This window comes from Diprion similis, chromosome 1 (assembly GCF_021155765.1).
Source record: "Diprion similis isolate iyDipSimi1 chromosome 1, iyDipSimi1.1, whole genome shotgun sequence".
In the NCBI taxonomy this organism is placed as follows: domain Eukaryota; kingdom Metazoa; phylum Arthropoda; class Insecta; order Hymenoptera; family Diprionidae; genus Diprion; species Diprion similis.
Genome location: NC_060105.1, coordinates 17,456,455 through 17,472,750, shown reverse-complemented (window position 1 = coordinate 17,472,750; position 16,296 = coordinate 17,456,455). Strand labels below are relative to the sequence as shown.

The 16,296-nt window shown below is 35.2% G+C and overlaps 2 protein-coding genes across 2 annotated transcripts; one reads left to right on the top strand and one right to left on the bottom strand.

Moving 5' to 3' along the window:
* Nucleotides 1-477: 477 nt before the first annotated feature.
* Nucleotides 478-6,642, bottom strand: LOC124414313. The gene is made up of 4 exons (XM_046895336.1): nt 6,442-6,642; nt 3,225-4,184; nt 2,329-2,489; nt 478-739 (listed from the first exon to the last, which is right to left on the bottom strand). Exons 1-4 carry the CDS (start codon nt 6,460-6,462, stop codon nt 565-567), a joined length of 1,317 nt encoding a protein of 438 aa, XP_046751292.1. The 5' UTR covers nt 6,463-6,642; the 3' UTR covers nt 478-564.
* Nucleotides 6,643-8,921: 2,279 nt separating this feature from the next.
* Nucleotides 8,922-15,833, top strand: LOC124404815 (odorant-binding protein 59a). The gene is made up of 6 exons (XM_046879268.1): nt 8,922-9,060; nt 9,934-10,199; nt 12,918-13,131; nt 13,323-13,358; nt 14,818-15,012; nt 15,638-15,833. The coding sequence occupies exons 1-6, from the start codon at nt 9,001-9,003 to the stop codon at nt 15,665-15,667; spliced, it is 801 nt and encodes a 266-aa protein (XP_046735224.1). The 5' UTR covers nt 8,922-9,000; the 3' UTR covers nt 15,668-15,833.
* Nucleotides 15,834-16,296: the final 463 nt, after the last annotated feature.

Below are 16,296 nucleotides of genomic sequence, written 5' to 3'. Positions count from 1 at the left end.
ACATTTTTTCTACAGAACCTGTTTGAAAAGTTTGATTTCCGAAGCCTGCGCTGCGTGTGTAAAGTGTCCCATTTCCGAATAGTGCGATAAAATGACATTGGCGCATGCGCACAGCCGGCACAACTGAAGCGCAGGATTTCACTCAGGCGGACTTCCAAATAAATCAATTGTACGCACTGTTTCATTGAGCGTAAGTTACGTAAGCCCAATTTTACGAGCTGTTAATGCCACCTGCGCTGCTTCCCAAATCAATGTTTTCTTTACAGGAGTTAGAAAAATAGCTTTGTCACACATGCGCATGGGCGACATCTGACTTGTGTGAGCGTAGTACTGGCCTTTGCGGCTCACGCTGCAAACTTCACATTCATATGTAATCACCCATTTTCCGTACTTGTAACACAATATATTATGGTATACGGTCAAATAGAAAAGAATTAAAGAAGTCTTTTCGTCCAGAGACATTAATTTTTTCTTTTAATTAGGCATATCAAAAACTATAATTAGAATTGACTATACAACAAATCACCAAGCGTTACTTGTATATAACAATTACATTTTCGTGTTTCATGTCTTCTCATGCTCATGATCATTGGATTTGTGGTGTTTTTCTACATAGCCTCCTATCGGCCTGGCTCTGTATTCGACCATTTTCAACTTTCCGTTTGCATCGTAGTATCCATAATGTCCTTTCACCGATCCGTCTCGAAGGCGTTCTTCCAGGCGAAAATGCCTGTTCTTCCTAAAATAATCAATACTGTTGGCACCATCGACGTATTTCTTTGCACCAGTGTCTATAATGCGTAATTTTTTAATCTAATATTATAAGTTTCCATTATTTTTGTTCTCATTCATCGACACTTTCAATTAGGGCCACCCATCTGGAGAACTTCAAAAAACGGAAAATGTCAAGGAATTGTAGTAAATATTTTTTCTTTGGGATTCCAGAAAATTTACTGCTTAATGCAATCTTCCTATTTTTCAATTATTTTTAAGAATTTGAACTAGCTATTTATGATTATTATCGCTCGTATATGTTAGGTGGAAAGATTTTCAAATTCTTTCTGCCCTTGCTATATACCCCCGACAGTATTGAGTATTTAGCTATACAGCATGCGATGATGATATGGATAAAAATCTTGATATGGATACTAAGGATGAACGGGCTCTATCTGCTAAACCAAAAATCGAAGAGATGAAAAACCGTTCAAAAACTTCTGATGTCTTTCATCCAATTCTGATGGTTTTGAGCCTGTTTTTTTCACTATAAATATCTATAAAACGGATAACAATACATTCGTGTGAGTACTGCATAAGCAGATGTTCGTCAACAATTACATTTGCACGTTATAACTATACTGTGATGTAAGGTTTCTCGGATTTCTCTGACAATTCGTGGCGATCTGGTCAGTGAGTTTAACGGGTCCAAGAACATTACAATCTTATTGAAAAAAGCACCAGAATGAAATGATTTCGATCATTCGTTCTCAATAAATACTGTTCTCAAATTGTGAATTCTTCTTTTCCTAACTTTTGATTCAGACAGTAACTAGGCCCATTCATCCAACTTTATACTTACAAGTACTTACAACAATCTACTTCCAATTAATCGACTATACAATTCCAGCGTTTATGAAAGGAAAGAAAAAGTGTAATTGCAAAATGCGATATGTCGAAGCAAAAACTCAGAGATAAAGCGTTACTTTCCTTAGGAAGGCAGGAAAATTACAGGGTGGCCACACCCTAAAAAATCTGGAGACCTAGAAATTTTAGGGAGTTTAAAAGGGGTCATGAAAAACCTTGAATTGTCAAAGGATTTTTAATTCGGTCATGGAAAAAACTGAAAATGTCACTTTTCTGCTATGGAAATTAGGAATGATTTTTTGAAGTAATAAGTTTACTTTTTTTGTCGAGAAAATGAATTGGTTCAAACTGACTTTTTTTACATTATATTTTTCCTCAATTCGAATTGAATTTTAACCGAATGTAGAGTTCGAAAGCTGAACGATTTAGGTTATCGTAACTTACTAAAACTGGGAAAATGTCAGGAAAAACTAAGTTTATGGTCCTAGCCAAAAAACTGGAAATGTCATGGAATTTTTTCCCAAAAATTTGTGGCCACCCTGGAAAAGTTATGAAATTTCTAAAACCAAATGAGTGATCAAGTAACGGCACGAGTATAATAGAACCAGCTTTTTTGTATTTATAGTTTCCATGTGCTTCGCGTGATTATTAATTTCTGAGATCTCGATAAGTCATTATAGTGACATTTTAAGTGATGATAAAAAGTTTTATTAGTATTAGATAACAAAAAATGGCATCGGCTCTTACCCATCGCCAGTATCGTAACCAAAGATGTACGTCTCTGGTCCTTCGTGGCCATGTATTTGAAATTCTATTCGATCTCCATCTTGTGACAGCGTGGACGTATTTTTTGGATCTTCTTTTGGACGTTTGTGTAATCTTTCCGCTACTTTGCCATTTGTTGAGCTCTTACGTGGTAATATGCATATTAAGATATCGAATATGTACGAATTCTTTCTGTTTTTGGTGTCTCATTTTTAAAATACGTATATGGCGTGTTTATCTCAGATTGTACCTTCCAAAATCTTATACTAGGTGTCTTTTTCAGCAATGTCGTTTTCCAATTTAAAGGGATGTAGAAATGAATGAAATTGTGTATGCTACCTAGTTTGTTAGTTATATATAGCAAATCTGACGGAAATTGGCGTTGTAGAATAAGTAGGTACCTACATTGATATTATAAAGTACTTTTTGAAAATTTTTGGAAATTGATATTCTCGAATAGATAGACAAAAATTCTTACGGGTCCAATCTTGTTACGATTTTGCACGATTTCTGTAGAGTTAATTTCGATTTACGTGTTATCTTGTAAAAATAATAAAAATCGATTCACGCACTATCACAATTTTCATCAGGTTCTGATTTTTGGAAGGTTCAATCTTGAACTGATCAACTGGAAACTCCAGTAGACGTAAAAGGCAAAACAGCAAGTAAAATATCAGAGTTCTATGATCATGAATTTCCGTAAATTCTACATCAAGATATAGAAATTGTTCTGATTCTTCTTAACAATAATGTTTTTTTTTTTTCAAATATTACTGAACGAGATTCTTTCATGGTATATCCACGAGTGAGTTGCAACATTGTGAATCTGATTTAATCTTACAGAGTGTAAAGTATGTGCGTGTCATCGTATTGCGTACCTCGGTGAGTTCCTCCGGATCATGCTCTCTGTCATATACCGGACGGTGATTTTTCAAGGGTGTTTTATTTACTGAGCTTGTTTCTTTTGATTTTTTCTGATTGACGTTTCTGTGATTTTTCAACCTCTCTTTGTTCGTGGCCGAGTCGACCGTTGGTCGTTTTGATTTCCGCTTGTCCTTTACCCAAAACTCCTTATTCTCGTACTCCATCATTGGTGGCTGTACATAACGAGATGGGACTCTAGGGTACGAACGTTTAGGTATGGCTCTAGTCTCCGAGATTTGCAAAATGTGTGTTTCATCCGAGAAGTCTCTATCCTTTAATTTTTCGTTTGGTACATGCACAAACTGATTATCACTGTTAATCGTTTTGGTATTGGACTTTAATTCCTTGTCTCTTCCATTATTATAGTGTTCTATGTACCGTTGATATGGCTGTGGATTGTCTTTGAATAAACCTGCGAATCCCATTGAACCCTCAGCTTTAGGGATTACGAGCCTTCTGTCCAGTCTGGAATTAACCGGCTCAGTTTGTCTTGTCAATCCCTTTGAATTAACCGTTTTTCCTTGTAAGCTACGATTAATTTCACTTTCAAAAGGGTAGCGTTTATCTGATACTGAGACTGGCTTGCGATTTCCATAACTATGGTGGAAATCCGAGATACCACCGGTATTTGAGGCAAGTTCCGTCGGCACATCATAAAATACATATTGTGGTCTAGTATTGAAGGAGCGCCTCGTATTTGTGCGATCAGCTGTACTATCAGATTGTATTTTCAAAAACGGGAAACCTTCTTTTATTTCTTCCAAGCTCAGCATGGGCACATCTGAATACTGCGTGAATGAGACTCGAGATACTTCGCGTATTGGTAAACGATGAGGAAATGGCTTTTCATAATTGACCAGTACTGCACGAACTCGCGGCCTGATGACGAGAGTGATGAACACCCCAAAGTTGAGCTTAAACAAACACGTCAAAAATTGATAGTAAATAAGAATTTGTGCAATTTACTGAGGATCGTTAAGGCTGAAGTTAAAGCTACATTACAGGGTAGCCAAAAATTGAACAAAAAAAAACACATTATAAACTTAAATAAAATCTGAATACGTTGACCAATTTTGCCAAACTCTACACACATGGCATGGAATAGTTCTTGTAATATTAGAGTGGGCCGTATATGAAACAGGAGGGTAGAAATGCTGCTCTCTACAAAGTTTCACTGAAGAATAAAAACAGACTTTGTGATTTCAACTTCCATAGATCAGTGAATAATTCTGCCCCACGACTGGAAATTTGATATATTAGGTAATTCGCCGATACTTAAAAAAGTCAGCCGTATGGTCATCTCAAAAAATTTCGAATATGTTCGTTTTATCTGCCTTCATGTCGGCCGTTACCGACATATTCTTCTGCCGGTAAATATCGAAATACTGAATTACCGACACAATACCGAAATATTGACAAAACACTAAATTACCGAAATACCGATAGAATATTGAAGTAAAGGCGAATCATCGAAAAGCTGGAAGTACCTGTCACTAATAGTAACCCTAGTAACCACCCAACATCATTCAAAAACAGTTGTATTTTTAAATCTTATTGTTAGCTTGCCACATGATAATGATGTAATATGCATTGAAGTTGTCAGAAAACGGTTAGAGCATTCATTAACCTTCTGGGTCATAGTGGTAAGTATTCTTACCACCTATTTTAAATCCATTTTTGGTATATTTAGAAAAGTTTTCAAAATATTTTTTTACGACTTATTGCTATTTCTGTTAGTATACTGAAAGGTTTGCAATACTCGGCAGTAATTATTAAGATACAATCTATCTTAAATTAGAAACAAATTGATTGAAGAAAATCGTGAAAATCGAAGGAATAGTTCATTTCTGAGAAAGTTACCTCTCTACACATATACATGCTTTACATAAGTTATAAGTTTTTGGGGTAGATGATTACAAATCTAAAATCAGATTAAAAAAATTCAGTATGCGAATCCAATCAGTGACCCCGATAAATTTTGAATTTTTTGTCCACCACATTGGATCAACCATCTTGTATTTTCAAAATCTGATTTCAGATTCTGTAATCAGTGACCCCAAAAACCTTGGAATACTATCTTGTTATAAAAGTTAACTCAGCACAATAATATGTGACTCAAAGGGTTAAGTAATGGCCATTCCAATTCAAGTTGTGATAAAGAAATGCCTGTATCGAAATTCATAGAAAGTTGAGTATGTAATTTTTTGCTTCTTTGTTCACGTTCGATACGTTCGGGTAAACCTTCTTTTTCAATTCATACCGAGATACAGCACGATATCATATCCATGCCTGAGTCTTAACTCGCACCAGTTGACTATACCAATGGAATTTGCATCCTGGTAAAACTAGAGTCAAAGCAACTCGTGCGCGACTGATTGAATACCTTTAACGAAGTTTCTAAATGGATGACAAAGGCTGATCGTATACATATTATACATTTTGTCTTATAACAAACGTTACTTTGAAATTCTTATACGTGAGATTTGAAGTTACCACTAAATAAATAACAATGTTAGAGAATTAACATCCAGAAGGATAACGTCTTATAGGATAAAGGCACACTTTTACACAGCAGAATATTCACGGTAAATTCTCCGTGTACAACGTGAAGCAGTGTTGACAAACTAGACCCAATAAGTGCATTCTCGTTCTATCTGCGTTCCGTTTAGACTATAATTGTTTCGAATCGCGAAAGATTTTTTTGAACGAGTCGAAAATATTGTTAACATAGAGTCTCCAAGACACGTTTTTCGTGATACTTGCTGAATTGAAAAATCCATTTTGCTCTCGATTTTGCTTTGCGTACTTCGAAAATTCTCACACGGAGAGAATAAAAGAGCAGGTCTTACCTAAAACTGCAGGAAAAAAAGGACATATCAGTTGTTTTTTTTTTTGGTAAAATATACTCCGTAAATTTTGAATTTAACCTAGAAACAGTGAAAATCACTGTGTGCTGAGTGAAATATGCTACATTTATAGTAAAAAATTCCAACAACCTTGATGTCTCCCTCTTTTTCTGCAGTTTTCAGTGAAATCTGTTATTTTTCTTCTCTCCGTGTAGGAGAACACTTTGTTTGCTGGTCTAGAAAATCTGATTTTCCCATGGTTGGTATTGTACATTGTATTCCACGATTTATTAATTAAGGATAATTAAGCCAGTCAGTTACTCACAAGAGTTTTCGCCGAAATCATGACTGTAAGCTGTCGCACTGAGAAAATGACTAATCACGATCTTGACGTCGAGTCTCGCTGTCTCTCTGAACAAACTCTCTCTTCCGATCGAATCCCCTACTTTGCACTCATTGCCAAAGTATAACAGTCTGTTATTGGATTTTCACTTCTACTTCTACTTATCGTAAGTATTGCTCCTCGATTGTAATGTCAAGCAAATCGAGGATTTACTGATCGGTTGGCAGCGCTCCATATTACACACAGTTAACAACTACAAAGAGCACTAGAAGCATGCGTGAATGCATAATATCAAATTGTCGCCACGGTCGACTGAATAATCTGTTTAATAACCCTTTTCGGCACAGCGTTCCACATATCACACACCTTTTTCGAATCGGTTATTCAAGATTTACATTAAATTTTTGGGATAGCGCTGTCATTTTTTTTGATTCCGCGAATATAGTGAGCGCTATCAATAAACAAAGTATTGAAAATGCCTGTTTTTACTCAAAAAATGGAATTGCGGGAAGGTTATGGGCGCTAGTAAAGTAGGACTCGGTAATCTTCGATTTTTGGGGTGGCTAAAAACGAAACCGACGTCAAAATTTCAAAATTCAAAATAACGGATGCAATATGGAGGACTGAAAATATAAAAATTCATTCGATTCGCTTGAAATTTGTTACCCGGAGAATTTTGAGGTCGCAGAAAACGAATTCGATGTCAAAATTGTGAAATTCAAAATGGCGTATCCAATCGTATTTGGTGACCCAAAAAATCCCCCAGTGTGCATTTTAGAGGTCATTCCGATCTTTTTCACATTTTCAGTCCGCCATTTTGATTTTTGAAAATTTCTCAGATCTAACCCGAAAACTCTAATAGGGCAAGCTGGAAATATGCATCAGCTGACTTTGCTGATTTGATAAGTATATTATATACTGTAGTGAACTAGCATTTCAGTCCTTGTCCGCTATTTGGGATTAATTTATAGTACATAGATCTTGAATTCGGAAGTCAAAGTCTTTGTTACGCGACTGTACACATTACGGTACACGTATGTAGAATGAGGAGCATTCTGCATTCACAAACTATTATAAAGTAAGTATAACCTATAATTTAAAAGTAAGTATACCTATGTATGATACATTAAGAACATTTGTAATCCATCTGCGAGGAATGATGAACGAGCACTCTTGTATCACTGCAACAATCAATTTACAAAATTCCCATTACAGGTATACACAATATTTCTGACGTGCAGCATGAATTGCGTTGAGAAAACTGTTGTTTTTAATTGTAATTTACCTAATACAGCATATTGTATAGCTATAGGGCAAGATTGTTAATTTCGCTATATTTTTCCCACGTTTAAAAGGATGTCAGATGTTTACATACCCAAGATCTTTGATCTGCAATTTAGAGGCATATCTTGATATCGACGCATAGAAAATGCATACTGAGACACAACCATTCACCTTGGAAAATATCTCTGTAGAAACGAGCCCGCAGAACATATTCTAGAGAGCATTTTTCCTGTAGAACTAATTTGTGTAGAATCGATCCTCCTTGTTCGAAACGAAGCTGGAGAAACGAACTTGTGGGTTCGCCGCAATTGTAGAAATGAATTTGTAGGACCGCCACTTGTAGAAGTAAACTTGTAGGAAAGAACTTGTAGGACCACAACTTGTATAACGAACCTTTCGGAGTGAATCGGAAGGAATAAACTTGTGGGAACGCCACTTGGAGAAACGAACTCGTAAGATCAGCACATGTAGAAATGAACTTGTGGGACCACAACTTCTAGAAACCCTTCGGAGTGAATCGGGAGAACCAAACCTGTGCCATCGCCACTTGTAAAAATAAACTTGTAGAAACGATACCCTGGACCGGTACTCTCTCAAAAAAATTCGGTTGATACTATTCAAACAATTAATTCAAACCAACACTGTGCAAAAAGAATTTTTTTTTACTTACATTCATTTGTTTCTAATTAGTTTCCAAAAAAGTAAATTTTCAGCTGTTTTGACGCTCTAGTCCCCGTAACGTTTCACAATTGAAGCTATAAAGTGACATCGGTGTTATTGTTTGTACACATCCATATACAATAATGTAGCATATATCACTGGCGTAATACTAAAGCTTGCGTAAATGGAACAGGCCTCCTCACACAGCGAGAATATCCATTTGTTTTCACAATTGCATTATAACGTACCTGATAATCAGACGAATTCAATACCTACCATTCATATACGGGATCGTATATGAAGTTTTGATGATTTCTATGGCTCTTCACCTAAATAACGACAAAAAAAGACACTCGGCGAGGTAAATGGACCATATCTCCGTCCGTCCGGCCTTGTCCATTCAAACAATGATCGCGGTACTTAAACTGTCACTTTATGCACAACTGTTGGTATAATGTGCACACGTTTCGCCATACTAACACCGGGCAAATTTTTCTCGGATCGCTATTTATAAAAATACATATGAACGCGTGAGCTAGTACATTATTAATCACACTCAGCGTCCAACCTAAGCCGAGCAGATCAAGTTTGTCAAGAATGAGTTTCACCCAACTCCTGGTTTTTTTTGTGTTTGTTACGTGCTTCCACGAAGGGATGGTTGGTATATATATATATATGAATATATATGATATGTAGTATCAACACAAATAGAAAGAGTTAAGAAAGTAAGAGTTTTAATTTTAACTTTTTTGTTCACTTGTAATCTGGGGTAAATTGTAATTTATAATTATAATTATCTATCGTGTTACGTGAAATATCGATACAACAGATCAAGTATGATTATAAGGCTTTTTGACGGATATCCAATTAACTGGCAGTTAGCACGGATGAGTTATAGATTTTTTTATTGATACGAAAATTGCATATCTTCATCAGCACTTGTTTATACTTCATCATTGCATTGTTCAAAATTTTGTCATAAAATCAAATATTTAAATAATGGATATTGATGTTCCTTGTAACGTATGTAGGATATGAATGTTAAATATCGAGGTTTGTAGTTTGGTGGTGTATTTTGTATTTTCATATTCGATACTCATAAGATGACAACTTCGTCGATCTACAACAATTATTTCGTTCAGTAAAATAACCATTTCTTGAAAAAATTAGTCTCAATTTCGAAACTTATTCGAAATAAAGAATTTAAAGATAATGGTACACTTTCGGAGAAGGAAGCGACCGCATTTGGACAAAATAAGTTCTACTAATAATAGAAGTAGGCCACAATGGTTACAATCAAAAATCAGTGATTGTGATATCAAAAATGAACAATGCTCTCAGTAACTCAGTAACAAACAATCAGCTCATCATAACGTGATAAAGTTTTTGGCATAGGTGATACCCAAACAGATTACACGGATATGGATGGATTGAAAATTCTGCCGATATTATGGCCTGCATGGCTTCGATGACCTATTGTAACTAATAATGAGAGTCAGCCAGGTGTGTAATAACGTCTGTGGTTTACAGGCTTTAAAATGCCGAACCAGTGAACACCATGCAAACGATCAATTCCAAAAAGTTATGCAACGATGCAAGGGTCGTGTACTTCAGGGCAATCAACATGCTGGTGATGATAGTTCAAATTCATCGGAGAATGAGTCAGACTCGGAGGGCGATTACGACGATTCATCATCGGAATCCAACGAGAAGGGATTCGATAGAACAATGATGACAGTTAGCCACTCCGTAACTACGAGCACCTACCCGATGAGAAATTCAAACCTCGATAATAGGTGATAATTTTTTTTCTGGAAATTCTAATCTTATGAAGCGAAGTAACAACCATAATGAAAATTGTAATATCTCGTAATCGCACGGGGTCTCGTGTCAGATCTCAACTACAAGTTTCATTATTAGATTATATATTCATATCGTGACGCTTGACTTGAGACCGATATTATAACATCTAAATCAAGATCTGATGTGAGATCTGAGGTGATAAGTACACCAACAAACTGTGCTTGTAAGCGGTGATGAACATCTGAGTACAATTTGAGTTTTTAGAATATTCTATTTTGTCAATATAAATAACTAAAAAATCACAATTCATTGTTGAGGCGTAAATAAAAATATATATATATGTTTCAGTTACCGCGTGATGTACGTTTTCCTCATACCGTGGAAAACTGCGTGTTATTAACTTCAGCGTTTGCTTAAGTGTGAGATCCCGTTCTGACTTGGCTTACAAATATTGTTACTTCTTCAAAACTATTCATCTGGTTCAAAAGAAAAAATAAATCAAAACTGGAAATGCGCTCATTTGTTGAAACGACTCGCGCGTCACCTATTGTAAAATGGTTTTACTAATTCAGAAACCACCACGGGCGTGAGGAACGCATGCGGGACAAACAGAGAAACATCAATTTTTTACGGAACAATCAAAAAAATAATTCACCTTTATAATTCGAAAATCTTTGCGGGCATGCACACAACTCCTCAAAGTTTTATCGCAATCGGATGAATGGGATAGGAACGCACACGGGACAAACAGACCGACATTCAATCAACGATATATATACCTATAAGATAACAATTAACCAAACTTCATTTCCGTATTTGGATCACTTTTATTCAAAAATTTTAATGCGAGACTGAAGTTTGTTCAATTGTTATTTACAATAAATGTTTGAGAACATAGGTAGTTTTTTTTAAAACCCGAAATATCGTTCTGGTTTGAAGTTTTTCTGCTATTGTTCGATGTACAGGATCAAAATTTATTTATTTAAATCGTAACGGTTAGCCAAGCTATCGAATTTTATTATTTCGAACTGCTGAGGCGAATCGCCCCGCAGAACTCATATTAAATTCCATTAGCAATCACTTAACTTAGGGGATTTCCTTTTTTTCGATAAATTTATTGCTTTTTCTAATTTTCTTGCTAAGAAACTATACAACGGATCAATGCTAAATTTGACATGTGGATTTATTTATCTTTTATCTATTTCCAAAAAAATTAAAAATCATTCTCTCCCAAAAATACCGTTTAAGCGCGTCGTTCTCGAAACAGCTTTTTGCAACTGGTGTGCACGATATCTAAAAAACTATTCAACAGATTGCCTTCAAATTTAGCAAGCATGCTCACTCGTCATCCTTCTATTGTTTGATTCAGAACAAAAGCAATACGTTGGATATTTTTTTGCTTATAACAAAAAGAACGATCTATTTTGTTTGATCCATCGATATTTTGAGTTCAAAACATCACCGGATCCACATTTTTTTTTACGCTTCATCAATGATAGCTACATACGTGTAAAGTAAATTTTTTTGGGTTTTTGTCGCAGGATTAATGGGAAGACTCAAATCATGCACAACGTCAATTGGGTTTCATCGCGCGTCGAGGGGGGTGGGAAGCGTATTTTTGGGAGGAAATGATTTTTAATTTTTTTGTGAACAGATAAAAGATAAATGAACCCACATATCAAATTTCGCATTGATCCGTTGTATAGTTTCTTCGCAGAAAATTAGAAAAAAGCGATAAATTTAGCGATAAAAAAGAAAATCTCCCCTTAATTTCTTGAAAACAAAATTATGTAAAATCAAGACACATTTCTCACATATAAATTAAAGGCAGTTACGACGAATTGAGCTGTACTTTCTACATTTATAAAAACGAACAAGTCGCTCAAGTAGCATTTAATAAGTAAATATTCGGAATAGTCGAAGCCGAGCTAATTCTATTATACACGACTATTAGACATTCTAAGATAAATACGATTCCCTCGAGTCACGAAAGTATAACCATTTGATTTTGTCAACAATTTAGGTCAATTTTAGTTCTTTAGATTTAACTTCTTCTATTCGCTGACTAGCAGCAATCATTCTTTCCTTTTTTGTTGTAATTCTTTGTAAAGACTTTATTTATTTCTCTTTTGTTGATTAAACCCTATTGTTTGCATCTTCGTCTGAATGATAAAATTTGTAAAACTTGCCAATTAAACTTACGAATCAGTTACAGGTTAGGAAACAGTTTCAGCCAACTCGTCTCGTTGTTCGTGACATTGTAAAATTGCCCAATCTGGAGACAGACACGACTCGCTTTATGGTCTAGAGATTAGCCCACGGGGAAATAGAATCAAAGTGTAGGAAAAGAACCTTCGGTATCTGTACACCCAAGTGTGTTTCAACAGGAAAACGATTCTTACGAGTAACATTTGCCCGAATTCGTGAACAGGGATTGTGAAACGCCCGGAAACGTTACAAAATATAAGCTCAAAAGATATTTTTTTTATTGATCTGTTTTACAAATAATGTTCTGGAATTTGTCTGTTGTCTCATTGCAATACTATATTATAGGTACAAAAGTTAACGGCAAGATAAGAAAAAACTAACGGTATAAAAGCACCCCAATACACATGTTACATTTCTAACTATTATTTTTCCGACAGCCACTGTCAGCGTGATTTATTTTTCTATCATGGAGCTACAATTTTATCGTCTCTCTTTCATTCCAGTGAACATCAGAGGAGTAGGTCAGGTATGCATGATCAAAACTCGGGCTCAACACGTCCTTACCCCTACCAGAAAATGGCTAATGATGGCTACGGCGCTCCGGGTGTAATGTTGAACGATAAATTCTTACGAAACACAACATTGCCAGGTGGAATCTCCAACAACATGGCACACTTTGGACGCAAGAACATGCAGCCGAATCAGAATGATCAGGCCGTACAGAATACTTTTTTATCTCTTATTCCAATTTCTTAGGAGCCGGAGATGTAAATCCCCGAGTTTGACTGCTTACAGAAAGTCACGATAATTCAGAACTTTTAATAGCACTATATTTTTCTTTGCTGGAATAATTAGTACACTTTGCATAATAATTTTGAGGTAAAAACGGTGCGTATTTCTATTTTCAGTGTGTCATTCAGTGTTTCTTTGACGAGTTAAACTTGGTAAGTACTTGAAATGAACGTTAATAATGACCAATCCCTTTCGGTTTCGTAATATATGGGTCTTTAGATAACGATCGACTAATCTCGTCCAGGATCCTCAAAATTTTCTTGAGGAAGCCAGTCATTCTGAAAAGCGTATACTTTCAATTTTTTTGAACTCTGGTATATGAACGTATTCTGAGGTGTTGGTAACGAATATGACTGGTGAAATACCCGAAAGTATGTCACTTTCAGCGTGTAAACTTAAAAAACGGTCATTTTTCCACCATTTTTCCACCTTTTTTTACGTCATTTTGATAAATATTACATCAAACGAAAAAAAAATTTCAAGCAATATGTGGAGCCCTTGATAAACTACACATTTTATGTTTTTTGTTTGCTAAAATCATTGTTTTACGGGAAAAATAAGTCGGGTTGAAATTTAAAATTAGAAATTCTTGAATACATAATAATATTTCGAATCTTCTTTGTATTTCAAATTTCATCCAGTGACACAAAAAAGCAACTCTGATGACTTATGATCCTTCATATCAGTTGAGAGATACGTGGTCCAAAGTAAAACGTGTCAAATTAATAAATAATTGGTTTTTTCGATAACTATACGATTTGTCAAAAAAACTATAAAAAAGCGAATTTTTCCATCTTTTCAAGATCGACAGAAACGGTCGAACAGAAACATTTTCAAAAGACGTGAAAATTAATTGCTTATACATCCCATTTATTGTGCGTGACATCCCACATTAAAATACAAAAAAACCGTAAGGTTACTTTATTTGAGAAATAAACTATCGTTGACTGAAGATTCAGTGACTTCAAATCTTATTGTGAGTTGAAGATCTCTACTTTTTGGGGTGCGGCATGAGTATTTTCTGTACTTACACGCGTGTTCACAACTTTTCCATACCCGGCCATAACGATTTAAAAAAATATTACAGTTACGCTTCCGCTTTATAAAGAGAATATAGGCCCTGACAAAAAAATCTAAATCATCGTGATATAGTTGAAAAAAGTGAACTGCTCGCAGGATAGTGACACAAAAGTGAGTTTGATGAAAAAACGTGACGCACTATGAGCCAATTAGTATAAGCCCTGCCATTCATCTCGTGAAATTTTGGGTTTCAGCTTTAGATTAAATTATGCAATTTTTTTCAAGAAAATCAAAGAGGTCGTATACATGTCGAAAATGAATATTTTTGAAATACTAATGATAAACCGTAGAAAAAGAATCAAATTCACGTTGCATACTTATTCATCCATTATTATAGCAAAGATCCAAGTCGAAAATAGGACGTACCTGTAACATGTTTATGTAAGAAAATGGAGAAATAAAAAATTTAGAGGAGCAGTGATCAAATCAGTTGGCATCCAAGATCCATGTGCAAGAAGTTTTCGTGCTTAATCTCATTGAAAAAGGGCAGTTGAAAAAAATATCGTTCTCATGCAATTTTTGAATCTGTAGATTGATCAGAAAGGATTTCCCGAAAAATCTGCCGTCGTGAAGATTATGACGCAGGATATCCGCGACCCGGAGTTACAGGATTTTATCGAAGAAACTGTCCTGGATTGTTTCGAGGTGATCGAGAGAGAAAAAATTAAACAGCCGTGCAAGTTTTCGCAAAGCCTTGTAAATTGCTTGGCTAGTAAGGGGAAAGAGGTAGGTTATAATTTCAGCGGTGGCGTTAAACCTGTAAACAGATGCCTTTTGATACGACTGTAAAGAGGTTATTAGTTCTTGACAATTTCATGTGAAATGCACTGCTAATGAGTTCTAGATAAGACAAAAAAAATTATGCCTTATACGTCGCATTAAGGTCATGTAGTACTCCTACACTTACCGACCGAGGAAATTCACCTTTTTTTCTTCCTATATTAAGTAAACGAACGATCGGAAACGATTGAAGTTTCAATTTAAACCCTTTTCGTTCGATTGTTTATTTAATGTTCAATTCGACAACGTATTGGTATTTAATTAATGATTATATCGAAACATATTGGTATCTTAAGGTCATGTAGTACTTATACTTTGACTGACCGAGCAAGCTCACCCTTTTTCTTTTAATATTAGATAAACTAACGAATGGCGAATGGAAAGGGTTTAAATCGAAATTTCAATCCTTTTCGTTCGTTTCTTTACTTAATATAGGAAGAAAAAGGGTGAGTTCAGTCGATCGGTAAGGGTAGGACTACTACATTACCTTAAGATACCGATATGTTGAAGCCTTCTAATTGTAAGCCTGTCATATTTTTTCAAATTATTAACAGACGTTAAATTTTTACAGAAATGTGAAGATTGGGCGAACATGCAATAATGGTTTCTATAATTCTGTAAGTTATTCTGCACCACGTTTGGTATTGTACGAGCACAATCACATTTTTGTGATGGACCGACACAAAGTGTAATTATTGTTTTATTTAGTTGAATATTATACGCAAAGATATAGCTTTGTATCAGACATGTATAAGGAAATTGATCTATAAGGAAAGCAAGAATAAGCACATTACATTATACAGACTATACATACGGCTTCGCACTAATATGCAAGATTTAATAATGAAATACATTTATGTACCTATAGAAAGTATAACGAATATTCATTGAATAAATATCACTGGAGAAAAATCATAAATTTTGCATCCTTTTTCAATTCTGCAATTCACTTACAGCAGGATGGCGACAAACTGGATTTACTGGCAATAGTCAGGAAATTTTTCTATTCTATGGAGATGGCATTTAAGGGTAGTTAGTACTCCTACCTTTACCGACCAAGAAAACTCACCCTTTTTCTTCCTTTATTAAATAAATAAACGAACGGAAGGGGTCCAAATTTTGACGATGCATCGCTCTTTTGTAGCGAAATCCAGGAAAGTTATACTCATATCTCGAAATTAGTCAGAATTAAGCTAATCTAATTTCTATCTAAAATCTAATCAGTTCTAA

What these genes read in the sequence shown, in the direction of transcription:
- LOC124414313 (XM_046895336.1), bottom strand. Translation starts at nt 6,462, where the DNA reads ATGATTTCGGCGAAAACTCTT. An exon ending in ATCCGGAGGAACTCACCGAG is followed by an intron (nt 2,490 to 3,224) that starts GTACGCAATACG and finishes TTACCACGTAAG; the next exon opens with AGCTCAACAAATGGCAAAGT. An exon ending in GGTTACGATACTGGCGATGG is followed by an intron (nt 740 to 2,328) that starts GTAAGAGCCGAT and finishes TGATTATTTTAG; the next exon opens with GAAGAACAGGCATTTTCGCC.
- LOC124404815 (XM_046879268.1), top strand. Translation starts at nt 9,001, where the DNA reads ATGAGTTTCACCCAACTCCTGGTTTTTTTTGTGTTTGTTACGTGCTTC. An exon ending in CGAATCAGAATGATCAGGCC is followed by an intron (nt 13,132 to 13,322) that starts GTACAGAATACT and finishes TTCTATTTTCAG; the next exon opens with TGTGTCATTCAGTGTTTCTT. An exon ending in TGGCTAGTAAGGGGAAAGAG is followed by an intron (nt 15,013 to 15,637) that starts GTAGGTTATAAT and finishes AAATTTTTACAG; the next exon opens with AAATGTGAAGATTGGGCGAA.